We start from the raw sequence: 22,159 nt of genomic DNA on the forward strand, positions 1-22,159 counted from the left end.
AAAAAAATATAAAACAATAAAAAAAAAGTTCTTTTCAGAACTACCTCCCCGTTATTAAAAAATTGGTACAATATTTGGAACTGTGCCAACCTCTATTTCTCGTAGTTCGCTTCCCAGTTCGCTCGCCGGTACGCGAACCGGAAGTGAACCAAAAATTGTTTCTAAAAAAAAGAACAGTAAGTATAAGGGAAGGAAACAGACACTTATGTTAAAAGAAAGACAGCTATAGGGGAGTAAACTAGAGATACTATTACCCGTAATCCACTGCTGATGATGTCACATATTACATCATTCATGACATGCTCAGTGACATCATCAGCAGAGGATTGCGGGTTTTTTGGCAACGTGCCTTATCCACGGTTTAATAACGCTGCCTTTTGCTTTATATAAGTTTTCAAATTGTATGAAATATATACCAATAGGTCGTTATGAACCTTTAGGTAGTGCTTTTCTTCATGAGGTCTGGTCGCTTCCATACACATACAGATGTTTCAAAGATGATCAAGAAGTTTATCTGAATGGAGAGGAATGCACTGAGACGCCAGATCATTCACTAATGTGTAGGCACATACAGTTACACGGTTCATGCAACAAAGACCGACCAAATATGGCTTGCGTGTTGCAAGGCACGCCAGTTCCTGCTATCATCCCCACGTTCAAGTTGTTGGAAAATGGTAGTTATTTGATGCTCAATAATGAAGATTGTTCTGGGTTAATTAAAAGTATTCCTTTTATCGTAACAGTAAGTGAACGGGTTATTTGCTGCAGAAATGTTCTATTTCCTCCCACACATGAACATAGGGAGTTTTCAATCTGGCCACAAATACCAACCTTGGGAGCAGATTTCAACGGCATGGCAAGAATAAGAGCTCTTTTGTCTCAGAGAGAGGTGGCCTTGAGTTCGGCCCGTGAAACTTTCGTACTTCACATAGCGAACACCCGTACAGAGGTGCAGACCCTTTTCAATACAGATTTGCCTTTCCATTTCAGCAAGATGGTTCGGACTATCTTTAACGCATCCTCCACAAAGGCCCTGGCGCACTTTTTTAAAGTTGTTACCAGTGGTCTCGTGACTTCATTTGAGAAAATCTTTGGAGTCATCCCTGCTTTCTTTCATTCTATTTTTTCCACTCTGCTTCGTGGATTCCCATTTTTACTTGCATTACCAGCAGACGCTCTTGTGCTTTTTTACATTTTTAAATATGGATGTCCCTCCTGTGCAAGCTCCCGCCCTGCAGCTGCTGACACTGTTCCGCAATCGCATGCTAGAATATTATGGCACAATGCCGTTGGCGATATTAAGCACGGCATATGGATTATCTTTTCGATTCTCCTACTTCACCTGTGTCCAGCCTGTATTTCACTGCCTGACCTGTGATTTCGATTGGGCCATTGATTTGTGTCTCTGCGGACCGGTTTCTCCTGACGTCGACTTTAATCAGCTGATGACTCCTATCATTACTCACGAGTTGGTTTGTCCTGGCGAAAGGATTATGGCTGTGGCATTGATGCATAAACTAATTGGTCCCTGGAATTTACTGGCGGCAACACAGTCTTTCTTGGAACAGAGCTTTCTTGAAAACCCACCGAGCTGTCCTCTGATGGTGATAGAGGATCCGGTGCTGGGAGAGCACGTATGTTCTTTTCCGCTTTTAAATTGGATGGCTGAACTCTTTTCGGATGAAGACGGTGACTTCCTATTGGAGGCTGTTGCAGCTTATTTTGCATACACAGTTATGTCATAGACCTTTTTCATGTTTGATATGCTGAGTACTAGCATTTCATTGACAATTCATTGACTTATTTGTCAAGTTTTTATTATTTAGCTTGCCTATTGGCTTAAGACTCGATAAAGTACTTGGCTGTTTTATTTTTCTTTAGCATTAAATTTTCCTAGTTTTTAATGTTTTACCTTGCGGACCGTCCACATATAAAGTTGCAATCTGCTCTCATGAGATGGCACTTCTATTATCTTATTCAGTTCGTTTCCGGATCATGGGGAGGTGTCATCTAGGTCCTGGATATCTTTACACCGTGTTAAGTTAGCATGGGCTCATTACCGGTTTAAACGCCATTTTTCCTTTTTTGCAACTTCTGCACACGACACTTAGTTGTTGCTTTAGCTTTCAACCTAGTAGTTCATCGTGGTTTACATGAGAATAATATGTTATTGCTCTACTATCTGCTTTGCTTGTTAAACTATATCTGTACAGCGAGTGCTGAAGTTTCAAGAACAACACGATACAGAATTGTTATGAGGTCTGATCTCCACGACTTCATACTCATAACATAAGTGCAGCTTCTGCCAATTCTGGGCATGAGGCGGGTTTTATATTGCTTTGCCGAACACACATACACAACAGTTCATGCGGTTCACATGAAGAGAGAGCTGGTGTATGCTGATGTGATTCCTTCAAATCTAAGACACTAAAGTATGGGCATGCCCTAAACCAACACAAACAGACCTTCTTAGCAAATAATATAATATGTGTATTAGGGAGGGTGAGATATAAGCAGCCGCGGGCCGTGGAGGGAGTTACGGTGGGGCAGGGAGGCGGGGAGGGGGAGGGGCAGGGTGGAGCCCTCTCCACCCTGCCCCTCCCCCTCCCCGCCTCCCTGCCCCACCGTAACTCCCTCCACGGCCCGTGGCTGCTTATAAGTGTTGCTAACTCTTATTCATTTACAGCATGTTAACATACTGTCACCATTCGCTTTTTATGTACTAGTAACTATGCTGGTAATTTTGCTACTGATAATATGTGTACTTGTATTATCTAAGATACTACGCCTGAGAAGACGGCATTAGTAAATAAACATTTCAAATACACATGTGTTCTTCTTAACTCCATGTTCTGGTTTCTAAGAAATATATAACAACCGACTGTTCATGAGTTCCACGTATCCTGAGGTACTATAAGTTCATATTCTGGATTGTCTAAACATTGAGAGTTTGTTATATCCAATGTGACACTGTACCTAGCTTGCTAAGGGGTTTTTGATTACTAAGGTGAGTTTTGGGGCACCCTAATTCGCCGAGGTTCCAATCCTCTGTCCACAGTTCTGTGTGAGAACAGAAACCCTGCGACAGGGGCACCCCCGACCCTTGCTGGAGCTTCATCACACTTGCGATACAACTCCAGCAATTCGCCACCTTTACGGCACAGATACATCACGCATCTGTGCTGTTTTTGCCCCATGATGCGCCGCATTGTAAATGCAGCACACCATAGGTGACGGAACAGCGGCACAGAATGACTAACACATCCCTGGTGATGCGCCAGTCATCATAAATCTATCCCTATGCTTCTTATCTTGTTAGAGATGAACCGCCATATGTATCATCAAAGTTTTTTGCATTTCCTAAATAGCGAACTTTAAGGAATAAATAGCGATTCTTTACCATTCCTAGTTTGCGATGAGCTATTTGCTAATTACAAATCACCCATTCATTTCCTTCATTTCCATAGGGCGGTTGGACTCACTTTTAGCTCGAACGGCTGAATGGATTTCCACGAAACTTGGCAAAATTGTAGGGACTGGTAGCCCGATGTGCCTTTGCTATGTCTCAAGATATATGCTCCAGTGGTTTTTACGAAAATTAACTTTGAAAAATATATATTGGGCTACATTGGCCTATATATATGTTGGAGCCCAAATGTAGCCCAATGTAGCCCAATGAAGCCCAAAGTAGCCCAAAGATGGCCGCCAGAGACAAAAAAAACAAATGTAGCCCAAATATCAGCCAGATGTAGCCCAACTATAGCCCAGTGACAGAATGACCAATCAGCTTCGCAAACCTCCGTTACGCGAAGCGGAGCGCTGTTACAGATATATATCTTTTTTTGAACGTTAATTTCTCAAAATCCACTGGAGCACATGTATTGAGACCTAGCAAAGGCACATCGGGCTACCAGTCCCTAATATTTTACCAAGTTTAGTGCAAATCCATTCAGCCGTTTTATTATTATTATTTTTTTTTTTTGCCCCGCGAGGCCCTTTTAAAACCTCCACATCAAACCTAGGGGGTCAGCGAGGCTCTACTATGCCCCCTTATGGTCATTTGCCCCTTCGCTTTGGCCTCCTCTTGTCTCTCGATCCTACCGAGAGACAAGATGGCGGCCGCTACGGACTGTTTGGAATGTTTACAGACGCCGAAGAACCAATCAGCTTCGCAAAGCTCCGTAACATGAAAAGTACACGAAGCAGAGCGCTGTTACAGATATATATCTTTTTTTGAACGTTAATTTCTCAAAATCCACTGGAGCACATATATTGAGATCTAGCAAAGGCACATCGGGCTACCAGTCCCTACAATTTTGCCAAGTTTCGTGCAAATCCATTCAGCTGTTTTATTTTTTTTTAATTTTTTTTTTGCCCCGCGGGGCCCTTTTAAAACCTCCACATCAAACCTAAAGGGTCAGGGAGGATCTACTATGCCCCCTTATGGTCATTTGCCCCTTCGGTTTGGCCTCCGCTTGTCTCTCGATCCTACCGAGAGACAAGATGGCGGCCGCTACGGACTGTTTGGAATGTTTACAGACGCCGGAGAACCAATCAGCTTCGCTTCACAAAGCTCCGTACCGCGTAAAGTCCGCGAACCGGAGCGCTGCCCGGTCCGCTGTTACAGATATATATCTTTTTTTGAACGTTAATTTCTCAAAATCCACTGAAGCACATATATTGAGACCTACAAAAGGCACATCGGGCTACCAGTCCCTACAATTTTGCCAAGTTTCGTGCAAATCCATTCAGCCGTTCGGGCTAAAAGTGAGGCCAACCGCCCTATGGAAAACTCAATGTTAAAAACACGTTTTGGGACCCCCCTTTTTTCTCGGCCCCCCCTTGACGAACCCCCCCAAATTTTCAAGGGCTGCTCAGAAACAAAATGTGCCATTTTCCTGAAAATTTCAGCCAATTCCGTCCACAAACGCCAAAGTTATTAGACATAGAATTTTCAAAAATCCCATAGGGAAAAAATCCTAACTATATATACCTACTGGCGACCGCCAGTAGGTAATATATATATATATATATTCACTGAAAAAACCATAGGTTATAGACCATATATAGTTAGGAATTTGCATTTACAAAACCTTGAAAATTCACTGAAAAAACCATAGGTTAGAGACCATATATAGTTAGCTGGACATTTTATTGACATAAAACCAATGAAATTCCATATATAGTTAGTTGCACTAACTATATATCGCGCACCCGCAATCCACTGCTGATGAGGTCACATATTACATCATTCATGACATGGTCAGTGACATCACTGATGACATCACTGATGACATCACTGATGACATCTCAAATGACATCACTGATGACATCATCTAGTGTCTGTGTGTTTTTGTAAAGTTTAAATATGTTTTACATATTGAAGAATGAGTGGATGTATGGAAGACTGAGTGTGTGGCTGGCTGGGAGGTGTGTGACTCTGTGCATATCAATGTGTACTTGTATCAGTGATTGTATAAGAGAGTAAGTATGTGTTAGTATATGTGTGAAAAGTATGGTGTTCTGTGTTTAACTGTATAGATGAGGAAATCGAAGTGTGATTGATTCTTCACAGGACTGACTAGGTGTATGAGTGCATATGATAGTGTTGTAATAATGAGTGACTGTATGTATGAGTGATTGTATGGGTGAATGAGTGAATGTGTGTGTAGACGTAGGAATCAGTGAGTGCGTATGTAGTAACTGGTATTGGTGTGTCATGATGTCATCAGTGATGTCATTTGAGATGTCATCAGTGATGTCATTTGAGATGTCATCAGTGATGTCATCAGTGATGTCACTGAAGTATGGTGTTCTGTGTTTAACTGTATAGATGAGGAAATGGAAGTGTGATTGATTCTTTACAGGACTGACTAGGTGTGTGAGTAACTCCATGGATGAGTGGCAGTGTGTGAGTGTCTGCATAGGTGTATGAGTGCATATGATAGTGTTGTAATAATGAGTGACTGTATGTATGAGTGATTGTATGGGTGAATGAGTGAATGTGTGTGTAGACGTAGGAATCAGTGAGTGCGTATGTAGTAACTGGTATTGGTGTGTCATGATGTCATCAGTGATGTCATTTGAGATGTCATCAGTGATGTCATCAGTGATGTCATTTGAGATGTCATCAGTGATGTCACTGACCATGTCATGAATGATGTAATATGTGACATCATCAGCAGTGGATTGCGGGTGCGCGATATATAGTTAGTGCAACTAACTATACATGGAATTTCATTGGTTTTATGTCAATAAAATGTCCAGCTAACTATATATGGTCTCTAACCTATGGTTTTTTCAGTGAATTTTCAAGGTTTTGTAAATGCAAATTCCTAACTATATATGGTCTATAACCTATGGTTTTTTCAGTGAATTTCATTGGTTTTTTAAAAGCTAATATCTATAGCTGTAAAATATATTCTTTATTACGTGACGTATCACGTAGCCAAGTGAGACGCCTCATGACGCGTCGCATAACCGTGACGTATCGGCTCTGCAGCGCAAACAAAACCCGTAACGTAAGCGTGCCGGAGCAGGACCCTACACTACGCAAACACTACAACACTACCCAAAACCCTAAAACACTACCCCCAGCATGACCCTACACTACGCAAACACTACAACACTATCCTAAACCCTAAAACACTACGCCCAGCATGACCCTACACTACGCAAACACTACAACACTACCCTAAACCCTGAAACACTAGCGCCAGCATGACCCTACACTACGCAAACACTACAGGGTCATGCTGGGGTGTAGTATTTTAGGGTTTAGGGTAGTGTTGTAGTGTTTGCGTAGTGTAGGGTCATGCTGGGGGTAGTGTTTTAGGGTTTTGGGTAGTGTTGTAGTGTTTGCGTAGTGTAGGGTCATGCTGGGGGTGGTGTTTTAGGGTTTTGGGTAGTGTTGTAGTGTTTGCGTAGTGTAGGGTCATGCTGGGGTGTAGTGTTTTAGGGTTTTGGGTAGTGTTGTAGTGTTTGCGTAGTGTAGGGTCATGCTGGGGTGTAGTGTTTTAGGGTTTTGGGTAGTGTTGTAGTGTTTGCGTAGTGTAGGGTCATGCTGAGGGTAGTGTTTTAGGGTTTTGGGTAGTGTTTGCGTAGTGTAGGGTCATGCTGGGGGTAGTGTTTTAGGGTTTTGGGTAGTGTTGTAGTGTTTGCGTAGTGTAGGGTCATGCTGGGGGTAGTGTTTTAGGGTTTAGGGTAGTGTTGTAGTGTTTGCGTAGTGTAGGGTCATGCTGGGGGTAGTGTTTTAGGGTTTAGGGTAGTGTTGTAGTGTTTGCGTAGTGTAGGGTCATGCTGAGGGTAGTGTTTTAGGGTTTAGGGTAGTGTTGTAGTGTTTGCGTAGTGTAGGGTCATGCTGGGGGTAGTGTTTTAGGGTTTAGGGTAGTGTTGTAGTGTTTGCGTAGTGTAGGGTCATGCTGAGGGTAGTGTTTTAGGGTTTAGGGTAGTGTTGTAGTGTTTGTGTAGTGTAGGGTCATGCTGGGGGTAGTGTTTTAGGGTTTAGAGTAGTGTTGTAGTGTTTGCGTAGTGTAGGGTCATGCTGGGGGTAGTGTTTTAGGGTCTAGGGTAGTGTTGTAGTGTTTGCGTAGTGTAGGGTCATGCTGGGGGTAGTGTTTTAGGGTTTAGGGTAGTGTTGTAGTGTTTGCGTAGTGTAGGGTCATGCTGGGGTGTAGTGTTTTAGGGTTTTGGGTAGTGTTGTAGTGTAGGGTCATGCTGGGGGTAGTGTTTTAGGGTTTAGGGTAGTGTTGTAGTGTTTGCGTAGTGTAGGGTCATGCTGGGGGTAGTGTATTAGGGTTTAGGGTAGTTTAGTTGTTTAGTGTATGCTAAAGGCATATTCGTTCTAAAAGTTTTCGTTATTTTAATTTGCGGCCTAATAGTACATGCGGGATTTTTTTTGCGGACTGATGGTATGCGGGATTTCGTCATATATTCGCTAATCATGCTTTCTATGGCAAAATGAACCCCCTCATTTTGTTCCTTTTTAATTTAAATGTTTTAAGAGTTACCACTTTATTCCAATCAAGATGGCTTCAGGTGTGCCATACCTTTGTAATAAGTAGGACTGTTAGCACTCTAGTTGTTCTTTAGAACACTCTGGGACATTCTGTCATTGGGCTATAGTTGGGCTACATCTGGCTGATATTTGGGCTACATTTGTTTTTTTGTCTCTGGTGGCCATCTTTGGGCTACATTGGGCTACATTTGGGCTCCAACATATATATAGCCCAATGTAGCCCAATATATATTTTTCAAAGTTAATTTTCGTAAAAACCATTGGAGCCTATATCTTGAGACATAGCAAAGGCACATCGGGCTACCAGTCCCTACAATTTTGCCAAGTTTGGTGTAAATCCATTCAGCCGTTCAGGCTAAAAGTGAGGCCAACCGCCCTATGGAAAATTGCATGGGAAAAACACGTTTTGGGACCCCCCTTTTTTCTCGGCCCCCCCTTGACGAAACCCCCCCAAATTTTCAGGGGCTGCTCAGAAACAAAATGTTCCATTTTCCTGAAAATTCCAGCCAATTCTGTCCTCAAACGCCAAAGTTATTCGACATAGAATTTTCAAAAATCTCATAGGAAAAAAATCCTAACTATATATACCTACTGGCTATCGCCAGTAGGTAATATATATATATATATATATATATATATATATATATATATATATATATATATATATATATATATAACCTACTGAGCTTGAAGCTTTTCTTGCTAACAAATAAGAATCTACAGTGGAATCTTGACTTTAAATCAATTATGTTGCTCTGAAACAGTTTGTCCACTTTTATCAACGTGGCCCTGACCTTTGCCGATTCAGACACTCTTCCATATACCTTTATGCAGATATATTTGACATAATCATCTTCCATACTCAACACAAGCACCTAACCTACCCATTTCGAGATTAGGCTTCCCGACCCCGAAGTGACATAAACCTACCATATTGCATGCTTTACTTTATCCTCTGTATAAGGATTTTGCCACCACAAACAATAACCACCTACCACATCAGACTTTAAGCTTCTAGTGTTTATTCATAATGTCGCTCACCCTTAGTAGCGTGTTCCAGTTTGGCTACTCGATCAGACACGCTCTTGCCCACTTGCCCTCCCCTCGGTGTGTAGTTATATTTGACTTATTCTCCCCTGCATTCTCACACACCACAGGCTCCTAACTTTCTATACTCTCCGTATACCACCACACCTGTATAATAATTACCTTATAGTGCACTTTATGCTTATTCACTGCCTACGATCTATCACCACAAATGATACTCACTTGCCACAGCCACATAATTGCAGACAGCCATACATAGGTCACTGCTTTCTGCTGCCATTTCTCGTATTCTGAACCTGGAGACTAAACATGCACAGATGCATTCAGGTTGTTGTGCCTTCAATGAGGACTAGTGACTAATCCGCAAGTGTAATTGCCTCAATTTATAAGTTGCTATTCGTTTCCGTATTTGTATGTTGCAGGAGTGCACTACTGATAGTCCTTATTATTCTCAGCTGGGAGTCATGATTTCATTGTTTTGATTCGATGCACTAATCAATGCTTTTCCAGTTTCGATTTTATTGGTCTCTGAAGTGTTTGGTAATAATATATGATATTTTCCTGTATTTCCTGCTGTTCTTGCTGCCTTTTTGATGTTTACTAAAAATATCTCCTTAGGAGTGGCAGGGGCACTGTCCCACTTGTTGAGGTCTCCTCCAGTCGGAAGACCTCATCTCTCCAAGTTTACCCATTGTGGGTTTGATTTGCGGTTTTCTACATTTTCTCTATCGCGGTGACCCTTTTAGAGTTTCCCCCTTTCTTTTGTAGATATCCTCTTCCCACCTTTCTCGGTTTGCTCCGCACATTGTAGCCATTTACTCCAGTACCTCGGACATATAGACAAGAGCCTACCCCCCCCCCCCCCACCCCTAGCTATCACCATATCACACCCTCTATACTGCATACAAGTTCCACAGCTACGATTAAAGTGATTTCCCTAAATTCGAAGGACCTGAATCACTCGGTCAAGGGACAGAAAATGTGTGTTTATTTTAGTACGGTAAAGGGCGGCACATCTTTTTACAAGAAACTAAAATCGGTTATAGGGAAGCACTATCCATGAGGACATGATGGGTGGATAATCTCTTCTGCTCCAGGGAGTCTGCGAAAAAAATACAACTAGGTACTATATATCGTATATAATATATATACTGTCTTTGCAGGGCTCTGCCCACTCTGTACCTTCCAAAATGAATAAAACTTATTGTGGAAAAAAAAAAATTCTGATGGCTCCATCAGCTCCAAAACCAAGGACTTCTCGAATGTTTTCTGGAATTTCTATACCTCTCTGTACCTTCCTACTATCCTCACAACAAGAAAGATGTCCACACAATTTCTTACTAGTAACCTGTGACCCAACACTATCTTTGACACAGAAAGAGAATTGCTCAATCTCATTCAAAAAATGAAATTATATGTGCTATTAGAGTAATTACAAATGGTAAAGCACCTCGTCTGCATGGGCTCCCAATTCCCTTTTATTAAGATCTTTCTTGAAAAACTCTTTATTCCCCTTATCAATCAATCAATCAATCATGACATTTTTAGAGCGCACTACTCACCCGTAGGGTCTCAAGGCGCTGGGGGGGGGGGGGGGGGGGGGGTGCCGTTACTGCTCGAACAGCCAGGTCTTGAGCTTCTTCCTCAAGGCGAGGTGGTCTTGGGTCAGGCGCAGGTCAGTCGGGAGGGAGTTCCAGGTCTTGGCGGCCAGGTGGGAGAAGGACCTTCCTCCTGTTGTCGCTCTTCGGATGCGGGGGACGGCGGCGAGGGCGAGGCTGGTTGATCTGAGGTGGCGCTTGGGAGCGTAGAAGTTGATTCGGTTGTTGAGGTAGCTCGGGCCTTGGTCGTGTAGGGCTTTGTGTGCGTGGGTGAGGAGACGGAATGTGATTCTTTTCTTGACGGGGAGCCAGTGCAGGTCTCTCAGATGTCCGGAGATGTGGCTGTTTCGTGGGAGGTCGAGGATGAGTCTGGCTGAGGCGTTCTGGACCCGCTGGAGTCTCTTCTGGAGCTTGGCGGTGGTTCCGGCATAGAGAGCGTTGCCGTAGTCCAGTCGGCTGGTGACGAGGGCCTGGGTGACGGTCTTCCTGGTCTCGGTGGGGATCCACCAGAAGATCTTCCGTAGCATGCGTAGGATGTTGAAGCATGATGAGGAGACGGCGTTGACTTGTCTGGTCATGGAGAGGGAGGAGTCCAGGATGAAGCCCAGGTTACGTGCGTGGTCAGTCGGTTTGGGTGCGGTGCCCAGGGCGGGGGGCCACCAGGAGTCGTCCCAGGCGGAGGGCGAGGAGCCCAGGATGAGGACCTCCGTCTTGTCCGAGTTCAGTTTCAGGCGGCTGGTCGTCATCCACTCGGCTACGTCTCTCATCCCTTCGTGCAGGTTGGTTCTGGCGGCGGCGGGGTTGTTGGTCAGGGAGAGGATCAGCTGGGTGTCGTCGGCGTAGGAGATTATGCTGAGGTTGTGTTTGCGTGCGATGGCCGCGAGGGGGCTCATGTAGACGTTGAAGAGGGTGGGACTCAGCGAGGATCCTTGGGGGACGCCGCAGATGACTTCGGTGGCCTCTGACTTGTACTTATGGACCCCTTCAACGTTTTGCCCACTTAAGTAAAGTCTCAGGTACGGCAGCTGAGACAACTCCGAAAAGAGAGTAAAGCCCACTCTGATCACAAAAACTATAGGCCTATCTTGCTAATCAACATGGATGTGAAAATGTTGGCAAACCGATTAGAGTATATTATTTCCAAACTGGTCCATAAATCCCAGTCCGGCTTTTTGAGGGGTAGACTTACAAGCAATAATGCTCAAACATTCTGCCATGGCATCGAAAAAGCTCACCTCATTAACTGTTCCACAGTAGCTGTGGCTTCGGATGAGGAAAAGGCCTTTGATTAGGTAACATGACCTTATCTAGAAGTTGTCTTACACCATCACAATTCGGACTCGTATTTCATAAAACTGGTGATGGTTCCATATGCCAACCTAGTTGCCAGAATGAGCATCAATGGGCCATTATCGAAACCCTTTAGTTTGTGACAAGGCACTAGACTGTGTCATCCAGCTTTCTCCTCTACTATTTTTAATAGCAATTGAACCCTCACTGCAGCTGCCTAACAACTCCACTGACACAAGGTTTCAGTTTCAACTCAATCCATATTAAATTGACATAGGCTGATGACATTCTGATATTTTCTAAGAAAGTCTAAACTAAAATCAATGAAAAAATTAAGGATGTTTTAGATGGTCTCCCAAACACATTTCATAGTGTGGCAGAATCAAGACAATAAAAATGATGGTTACACCCTTAGGGCTGGATGTATCAAACTGTTGTACCCATTCTGTGCCTATGGGAAAATGTGTTCATACATCTGGCCCTCAATCAACTTTGCTTCAAGTATACTACCTATCCGCCGGTCTAACGTTTTCTTTTCTTGATTGACCAAATTACTTCATTGTTCTTGTGGAAGAACAAAAAACCTAGAATCTCTAATAAAACAATTAAGATTAAACTATATGTATGGTGGATGCATACTCCCTGACAGAGGCTTCCTTGCTTGCTTCTCAGGGTGCTGTGTGGCTTTTAGATAATTCTACCCCACACCCCTACAGGTGCAATATAGAGCAAGAGCATTTTTCACCCTGCCATTTCATTTCAATGCTTTCAATGCCCAACTTTGAACAGTCGCACTCAAAAAAAGAAATCCTCTCTGACACAACTAAGGTAATTTAACTCATTGATAAGAAATTGTCCTCACATATATCTCGAATTCCTATCTCTACGGAATTCTAAAAATGAAAATTTGACATTCTCCACTACTAAAGAGTGATTGTTGGCAGAAAAAAGTATAAAATACCTTTTTTCAGCAGCCAGTGTGTTATCGTTCACTGAACTTCAGCAATCCAATATCTATGTAATAAGCATTTTTTCACTTTGCTAAAGTTAAAGACAGTTATCAAAAGGACCTCAGGATCCTGAAATTACTTCCTTATTTATGAAATATGCGTCCTGTGGGGACACAGCTTCAAAGATTTGTGTTAATAAACTTTCACAAAACACAAATCGCTCTGTCCCCTACCTCATAAATGGAATAAACACTTTACTAACCTTTGCAGAACGCCTTCAGACTAGGAAACATGAGCTAACATTTCTTCTAAGACATAAAATTATATCTTCTCTTACACAAACGAGATTCTTTACCATGCTTCTGGCACTATGAACACCAAGTAGATAAGCCAAGCGTAACCTTCGTGACTCAGATCTGTGTTGGAATTGTAACAAGGAAACCAGAGATTTCAGTCATAGTTTTTTTGTTGTTGTAGATTGCTACAATCTTATTAGAAGATAGTGGGGGATGTCTATCCAGCATCTTTGAGCAATTCATTCTCTTAGATTTAATCAGATATATTAGGCCCATAAGCATCCCTGGACCCTCCCAAACTCACAGGAACAAAATATGAACTCCTTGAGCTGCTACCTACCTTTGCAGTCAAGCAGATTCTCATTGATTAGCAATTGACCCCCCCCATATTTCTTTTCCTACATGGTGGGTGTTGGTTGTGTATATTCGTAGTTCACATAAATAAGTGCCCCATGCAATTCTCCACTATGTTCTCCCCTAATGTATGGGGCCTTTCTAGACCAATTCAGTGACGATGCATCTTCCTTGTAGGATGCTCTTCATTTGTTTTCACTTACCTATGGGCTTGACTGTCTCCTTCTGTGTTTTGCTCCCACGACAATGCCCTCTTCTCCCCCCACACCCCTTGCCCCTCTTATCCTTCTTTCTTCCATTACTCATGCTAGACTCCTTGCTAATGTTTCTCATCTCATTTCTAATGGGTTATTAGTCTGAACAATTATTGTTTATTTTGCCTTCCATTGTTTTTATTGTTAACTGATCCTGCTTGCTGTATGAAACATACATGTTGTCCACTTTCATGGTACCTAGCAGAAGATAATGTTATGTTCATGTTCTATTTTTGTTTTGCCAACTGTTGTAAACACATACCCCTCTACTATTATTGAGTTCTTGTAACCCCCTACCTTTCTGGTTTTTCTTCATTTTATAAGTTACCACTTGAACATCTCAAACAATTTGAAATCGAAAAGACTCACAAAGGCCTGCATTAGGGCTCAGGCAGGTCCAGTTGGTGCTCGGCAGTTGCAGAGATGGGTCTGGAGGCTTGTTGTACCCTGTAGCCGACACCGGAGGTCAGCCAACTGACCCTTGGAGTCACTCTGGGTAGCATGGATATAGGCAAGCAGGCAGGCTAGCAGGGCAGACCTTCTAAATCTTCCACAGGTCCAGGAGTGTTCTGATGAAAGGTTCTGGAGGTCCCACGTTTATACCTGGTGCCAGCCTTTGTGTGTGGCGATTCCCTGACCTACCTGCAAAACAGGTTCTAGTCAGTTCTTTGCCTGGCTCCCTACTGTCCAGGGTGACAAAGGCAGGCCTGGTGTCGGGTTCCTTTGTATGTGTGTTTAAGGCAGGACTCTTTTAATGTATTGCGGGCGATCCTGTCAGGAAGACCTTATTTCACACCTAGGTTTCCTTTGTTTCACTGCCAGGAACAATACACAACCCACAACAGCAGACCCATTAAGCCATGTGCCCCAGAACCCTGGCAAAAAGGCACATTTTATTTGAGCAGAAAAATGCCATTACAATTCATTTGAGTGTAAACATAGCTTCTATGTCTGCTCCTAATCTGACGTTAGCACTTCTTAAATGTAACGAGGTAACCCAGTGTTAGTCTTTGGGGGAGATGGCCTTACCACAGTGAAAATACGTTAGGAGTTTTTCACTGCAAGGACATGTAAAACTCAAACCCAAATGTCCTACTTTTTAAAATTCTATGCATGCTGCACTGTGGGCCTTTAGGGCCTACCTAATGGGTAGCTTCTCAGTATTAAAAAGAAAGGGTTGGTCCCAGCAAAATGTTGATTTGTGCAAGGTTGAAATGGCAGATTAGAACTGCACTGCAGGCTAGATTGGCAGGCCTGAATGGTTTGAAAAGGCCACTTTAGTGGGTGGCACAGAGTGCTGTAGTCCAATAGGAGCATTTAATGTACTAGTAATGAGTATATGTAAGTTCATAGTATATGGTACTAAAATTATATTAATGTACCCATCAGGTGGATCCCAATTTTACCATGAATATGGGTGACTGCACAAGCACTTTGCCGCTTATTTGCAGGGGCAAGTGCACAGAGTCCTAGAAGCCCACAAAGACAAGTTTAGCAATACAAAGCATATAAAGACAAAACTCTGGGGGTGGCACCGCTGCAGCAATTTGTATGATATCACCTACAGCTTTGAAAACATATATAATCAAAAATCCCAAACTGGATTGGGTAAAATAGTTTCCTTTGGCCATTGCCACTTTTTTTTAGACGTAGGTCTTTGATATATTATGTGTTGTGAATGCACTTAAATGCAGATACCTATTTTTGCCTTTAATTACAGATCTCCTGAGCAAGCCAATGAGTCCTCTCCCAAATCCCTCAGAGACCGTGTTCAAAAATCTATGGATGGGAGAAAAGAAAAGGTACATTTGTCCTTCCTGTTTGGAGTAATATGAGACTAAAGTGGGAGGAAAAAGGGAGTCTGAGGTTTTTTTTTTTGTTTTTTTTTTAATTTCAAAGTATTTTATTAGTTTTATAAACAAATACAATAGCATTTCTGTCCCGGGGTTAGCCAAGCGTAGTATGTATGCGATGGTTACAGGTACTTAAGGTAAGATATGTTTTAGCTAATCCCCTCTACATTGACTTGCTGGGAAATTAGGCAAAGGATGAGGTTTTGAAGTACTCTTCATTGAAGCTTCTGTGCAATGAAAATGATGGAGGGTTGTATTACTCAACGCTGGTAAAGTTCTGTAAAAGGAGCCGATCTTTCAGGAGAAGTGTTCTTATTTCAGTTGAGTCCATTTTTTGGAACTGTGCGCTGCTACATTGTGATAATGGCATCACAGAGGAGCTTCGCGGCCTTGCAGTGACTCCACAAGGTGCTGGTGCCCTGCAAGTGGTCATGCCTTCGTTCAGCATCCCATAAAATATATACCGCCTCTGGTGAGAGAAAAGCCCTATTGCTAAAACAGCTATATGTCCATAGAGACTACTCTCCTTCTATGAGTTACCTTCTCTCAGCCTAGCATCCCTTGGCCTAAATTAGTTTTGGGTCTCAACTGGCAGTACTCCCAAGTGAAGAGCATGGTAACTAAAACAATCCAACGTTCCTCTCGACTTGCCAACAAAGAGGTCTGTTCCAAACGACGGCACGCCTGTTTAGCAATAGCTACCTACAAATAGGATGACCAACTGACATGGGTGCAAATTCAGGACAGTGAGTGTAAAAATTTAGGACAAAGGGTCGAAATTCAGGACGGGAGGTTAAAATTCAGGACAAAAGGTACGTTTTACAGACCCATCAGAGGAGGTTGCGCCATAGTATATAAGTAAGTGAATAGACAACCACTTAAGTACAAGTGAAAATAAGTTTGTATTAGGTTGAGACAATTGTGCACTTCATGGTTTTTCAGTATGCGTGCAGCTTTAAGCAAAAGTGCAGGTCTTTATGTGGTAACAAAACTGCCCCCACCTCACCTTTCCAGCTCGCAGGGAGATACCTGATGCCCGGTCTGGCCAGTTGGGCCATGCTACCACACTTCAATGGTGCCCCTCCTCTTCACATAGACCTTCTCTCATTCGACGTATGTAAGGCAGTGTGTCTGAGTCCGTTACATCACACACACATTATATAGAGATAATGACTCATATAAACGTCAAAGTCAATGTATAGAAAATGTTGCTTAAGATAATGGACTTGCAATGTGTAATCATACTTTCATCCATTATTCAGTCTTTCACCATTCATTCTGTCCTTCCATGTGTGTGCCCATCCATGACCATATTCAACCATTTACAAACCTATCCATCACGTATCCTTCCATCCATCATTTCACTCATCCATCCACCCTTTTACTCATCCACCCATTATCCATCCACCCTATCCATCCGTACACTCACCCATTCATTCTTCCACCCATCCATCCATTCACTCATCCATCCAGCCATTTACCGATCCAGGCATCCTTTCCCTTACTCTTTCATCCACCCAGTCACCAGGTGGGCAACTAGAGCCAAATTTCGGGGGGGGGGGGCTGAAAAAGATTTGGGGGGGCTAATTCTTCCAGCCGTAACCAGAGTGGCTGTAAGAAGCGGTGACAACATAACTAAAGCCTCATTTACATTTAAATGGTCTTTTACAGACCTGTGAAGTACAAGAGTGCGGCTGCAATTAGACGTCGCCAGCCGCGAAGCTGTCAGCCCGGGCTGACACACACGGTGGGGGGGGGGTCTAAAGCCCGGTGAGCGCAATGGGTGTTGCATGCCTGCCAGTCACTCATCCTTTCACCCGTTCAGTCAGCCATCAGCCTATCCTATCTTTCTCTCTTCATCCCCCTTTCACTTGGCCGTCCATCATTCCATCCATCTACTCATCCACTCATGAATCCATCCATTGAACCTATCCCTCATCCATCTATCCTTTCTCTCATCCATCCACCCTTTTACTCCTTCACTCTTCTATCCATCCTTTTGTCCATCTACCCACGCTTTCACTCACTCATCCAGCCTTACATCCACCCTTTCACTCATCCGTCCATCCATTCACCCTTTCACTTATCAATTCATCAATCCATCCATCATTTCACTCATCCTTCCACCCAATCACTCACCCATCATCCACCCTTTCACTCATCCATCCATCATTTCACACTTCCATCCAGCCATCCATCCACCCACCCACCCCATACTCACTCACCCACCCCTTACTTACTCACTCACCTTTTCACATTAATTATGAGCTGAGCCTTTGTCTGCAGAGTTGCAGACAGAAGAGGCCCATCAAGAACTCTACCCTTGCTGTAGTTCCTAAACCACGGGGTGGGGTGGGGGAGGGTTCACTATGCCCCTGCACATAGGCAATCTGAAAAAATGAAAGGCATGAGACGTGCATGATGCACAGTGCCTGGACATGAGGCGACCGTGACATGGTGTTGTTTCCAGAGCTTGAAGTGGGATGAAAAAACTGGGGAGTCTCTCCAAAGGGGGTGTTCGATGTAATTAAGGGCTTTGCTTAAAACAGCTTAGCTAAAAATCTGTGCTTCGTATAATGTGCCGCCAGACTGGTATTTTTGTTGCACCAAGATATATAATAGAGCAACGTTACACCTAGAACAAGTAATGTTACACCTACAACAAGCCAGAACTATTGGCTTTGTCAATAGTTGTTAGCTGCATAAAATAAAAAAGCAGCAACCAAGACTTCCTTGAATATAATATTGAAAATGTGTCAGTTCTAAAATGATGAGACTCTGAAAGAACTGTAACCCATTATTTTTAACTTCTTTCACCGCCTTTGTTTGATTAACTGGATTCTCAGGTAGCAGCAGCACGGGCGTTTTTGCACTTCCATGTGGCAGAAGGCCCTTCCCTAGACCAAGGATGGAGGAGGCCACCACATGCTTTCACAGCCCAGACTGGCCCATTGTCATTCTGTATGTGGCAATTAGCCGCAGACAGAATGACAATGGGCGGGGTGGGGCTGCTCTAGTGCTCCGAGGAGGAGTGCGAGGCGCCCCATCAGGGGGCTGAGGCTTCTCGCAGGGGAATAGCTCTGTTCACTGAAAGGCCCAAAATTATGGACAAAAGCCGTTAAAGGGATCCTCACGGACAACGGACGTTAGGTCCCAATTACGGACGGTCCGTGAAATTTACGGACGGTTGGTCACCCTACCTACAAAAGCCGAGCACCTCAATACCTGGGCCCAGGCATCAATGCTCACATTAAAATACATTTGAAATACCGTCTGGGCTGTCTTCCATCGCTTCTACATCTTCCGCTTGGAATCGTACTGACCGCACAGACACATGCCGATGATGCGGCCAAGGCCCTGAAACTATAGTTTTTTTTATTTATTTTTTATTAAAGACTTTTAGTCAGTGTTACAAGTCAGTACACCGCTATTCAGCCAACAACCCAGAGGCAGGCAGCATCAGTATCATCAATGTGACCTCCTCATGTGGTCGCGTTTTGTATACATTTGTACATATCGTGCAACATGAATATTGTAAAAAAAAAAAAACATATACAACAAAACCAACAACGCTTTGTGCTTCGTCACGTGTAATTTGTCAATACAGAGAGTAATGTGTCACCATCACAGGAGCGATTCTCGGTAGCTTTCGTCGAATAGGGGGGGGGGAGAGGTGGGTGGGGGAGGGGTTTGGGGGGGGTCGAGGGGGGCATCACAACAGGCAAGTCTCATCAGACATCCCACTCAGTCGTCAATACGCATTCACATGGCCAAGGTCCATCCTTACTCAGTCTCATCATCACCCAGTCTCCCACCCTGTAACCTGACCTCCATGGCGTTCTGACCTTCATGTTTCTGTCAATCCACCATCTCCATGCGCTCTCATCACCGCACCACCCACTTCACTCATCCATCTCTTCCCCAGCCAGCCAGGTCGTCAGGGGCTGCCAGATATCAGCAGGTCGAGATCTCAGTGGTAGGAGTTCCCAATATGTGGTCAGTTGATCTCGACAGTATAGCGCAGAGTTAATCCAGCCCACCGCCTTTGGAGCCGCCCCTTGCTTCCAATGTAGTGCAATCTGCCTTTTTTCGCCAGTAGGAGCAACATAGCGACTAATTTCCTTGAGGCACTGGGTACGCCGGCCACAAATCCCAGTAAAGCCACCAGTGGGTCAGGAAGTAACGGCTCCCCTATTATTTGTCCCAGTTTCGAAAACACCTCTACCCAATAGTGCTGCACGGGAGTGCAGTTCCATGTGAGGTGAAAGAAATCTGCATCTACAGCACCGCACCTCCAACAACGAGATTCAGCTAGTAACCCTATTTTGAAGAGCTGTACCGGCGTGCGGTACGTTCTATGCAGGAAATTAAAGTGTATTAATCTTAACCTGTAATTAGGTGACAAGTTTTCTAATTGATTGCAGCAGAACGTCCATTGTTTGTCCGTTATGCTTATTCCCGCCTCTGCTTCCCATTGTGATTTCGAACTAGGTCTTATCCACGGTGCCGTGTCTTGTGTTATTTTATAGATCCGGGTAATCAGTTTGTTCGGGGAGCTGTTTGTCAGTATGTCTTCCTGCGCCGAAAGTGATGGTGGCACTGCCGGAAACATTGGGTATCTGGCCTTGCATGCCGCTCGCAATTGGTAATAGAGTAGCAATTCAGATGCCGTAGGTACCTCCGACTTGCAGATGTCCCCCAGCTCCACAAATGTGTCGTCTGGGTAGAGGTCACTTGCAACCACCAGACCGCACTTGCGCGCCCTTTCAGTTATCGCCGCGTCCTGCAATGGACCCAGCAGTGGATTGCCGCCCAGCGGCATGGATGTGGCGTATAGTTCAGTAATGTCTGCCCGCTTTGCTATGTTTTGCCAGGCCCATCTCACTGTTTCCACCGTGTTTCCATCTTCCGGTGAACGCTTGTATTAGTGGTAGAGCGTCGTAGTCAAGGGGGTGGGCGCCGACACATCTTTCTCGATCGCCACGTGTGGCTGATATGGGATCGGGTGTTGCCAGAAGTGCAGGTATTGGGCCTGGGCGCAGTATGCCTATAGCTCAAAATCTGGGGCCGCCAGGCCACCTTGACAAAAAGTAAGCGTTAACACCCTCCACTGCACTCTAGGCTGTTTGCCCGCCCACACTAGATCCAGTAGCACGGAGCGTATGCGTTTAAAGAAGGATAGTGTAAGTGGCAGGGGTATGTTCGCAAACAAATACAAGAATTTTGGTAGTACAACCGTTTTAGTTATGGCTATACGCCCTGTCAGTGACAGCGGCAGGGTGACCCACTTTTTCACCTTGGTCTCGAGCCACTCCACTGCTGTGCCATAGTTTAAAAGCCACAGGTCCTGTATCGAGCGGCTTATGTGAATTCCCAGGTATTTTACCTCCTCCTCTACCCAGGTGATGGGGAATTCGGTATGACATCGTGCCGTCAGTCAGTGGTAGTATTGTGGATTTAGCCCAGTTAATGTTAATGCCCGTCAAACCACTGTATCGCACTAGTTCTCTCATGAGGGGGTCGAAATTTTCCGCTGGGTTCTGCATAAAAATTGTTATATCGTCTGCGTATAGAGACACTAACAACCCTCTGGAAGTGAACCCTATACTACGCTGGGTGTTGTGTTGTCTTAGTCTTGCCGCTAGCGGCTCCGTGGTGATGGCAAATAGCAGCGGCGATAAGGGGCAACCCTGCCTGGTCCCTGTAGTGATCTGTATAGGCTGCGAAACCTGCCATTTACCTTCACTCTCGCCGTGGGACAATTGTAAAGGATGCAAATTTTCTGAATAAGTAGCTTGCTGAACCCCATTCTTGTGAGCAGCGCTTGTAGAAACTTCCACTCGAGAGAGTCGAATGCCTTGGTGGCATCCAACAAGGCAGCTGCGGCCTGGACTTTTGGGTCCAGGTAATGAAGCAGTCCAAATAATGTGCGCAAGTTGTGCGAGGTGGATCTTCCCGTCACAAATCCCGACTGATCCGATAGCGCTATCTGGGGTAGCATTGGTTTCAGTCGTTCTGCCAAGAGTTTAGCATAAATCTTGGCGTCCAGGTTTATCAGGGACAGCGGCCTATACGAATCCGGACACGTAGGGTCTTTGTCCGATTTTAGGAGTGTGATGATCATGGCTTCACGAAGCGACGGGGGAAGGCTCCCAGCCTCAATCGCTTCCATGTACATCATATGTAACCTGGGGACAAGGATATCCGCATATTCTTTATAGAATGATGCCGTGAGACCATCAGGTCCTGGCGCCTTACCCGAGGGCATGCCAGCTATAGTCACCCGTATGTCATCCTGCGTTATTGGTAAATCCATGTATTCGCGAGCCCCGTTGTTGAACCACTCTAGCGCTATTGTGTCTAGGTAGTCCGCTATCACCTCGTCCCCTGGTTGTACTTTGGAGGTGTTCAAGCTCTCATAATAAACTTCCATAGTGTGCAAGATATCGCTCGGCGTCCGGATAGATCCGCCAGTCGCAGTGGACAGTTCCAAAATATAT

At 44.3% G+C, this 22,159-nt stretch overlaps 1 protein-coding gene across 1 annotated transcript in view; it reads left to right on the top strand.

Moving 5' to 3' along the window:
* Positions 1-22,159, top strand: part of PARPBP (PARP1 binding protein) — a 236,194-nt gene that overhangs the window by 208,442 nt on the left and 5,593 nt on the right. Inside the window, exon 9 of the mRNA XM_078674673.1 lies at positions 15,527-15,608. Within this exon, the coding sequence (XP_078530799.1) occupies positions 15,527-15,608 (82 nt within the window). The remainder of the gene's footprint in view (positions 1-15,526; positions 15,609-22,159) is intronic.

The sequence above is a fragment of the Lissotriton helveticus genome, chromosome 1_1 (assembly GCF_964261635.1).
Source record: "Lissotriton helveticus chromosome 1_1, aLisHel1.1, whole genome shotgun sequence".
Classification (NCBI taxonomy): Eukaryota; Metazoa; Chordata; class Amphibia; order Caudata; family Salamandridae; genus Lissotriton; species Lissotriton helveticus.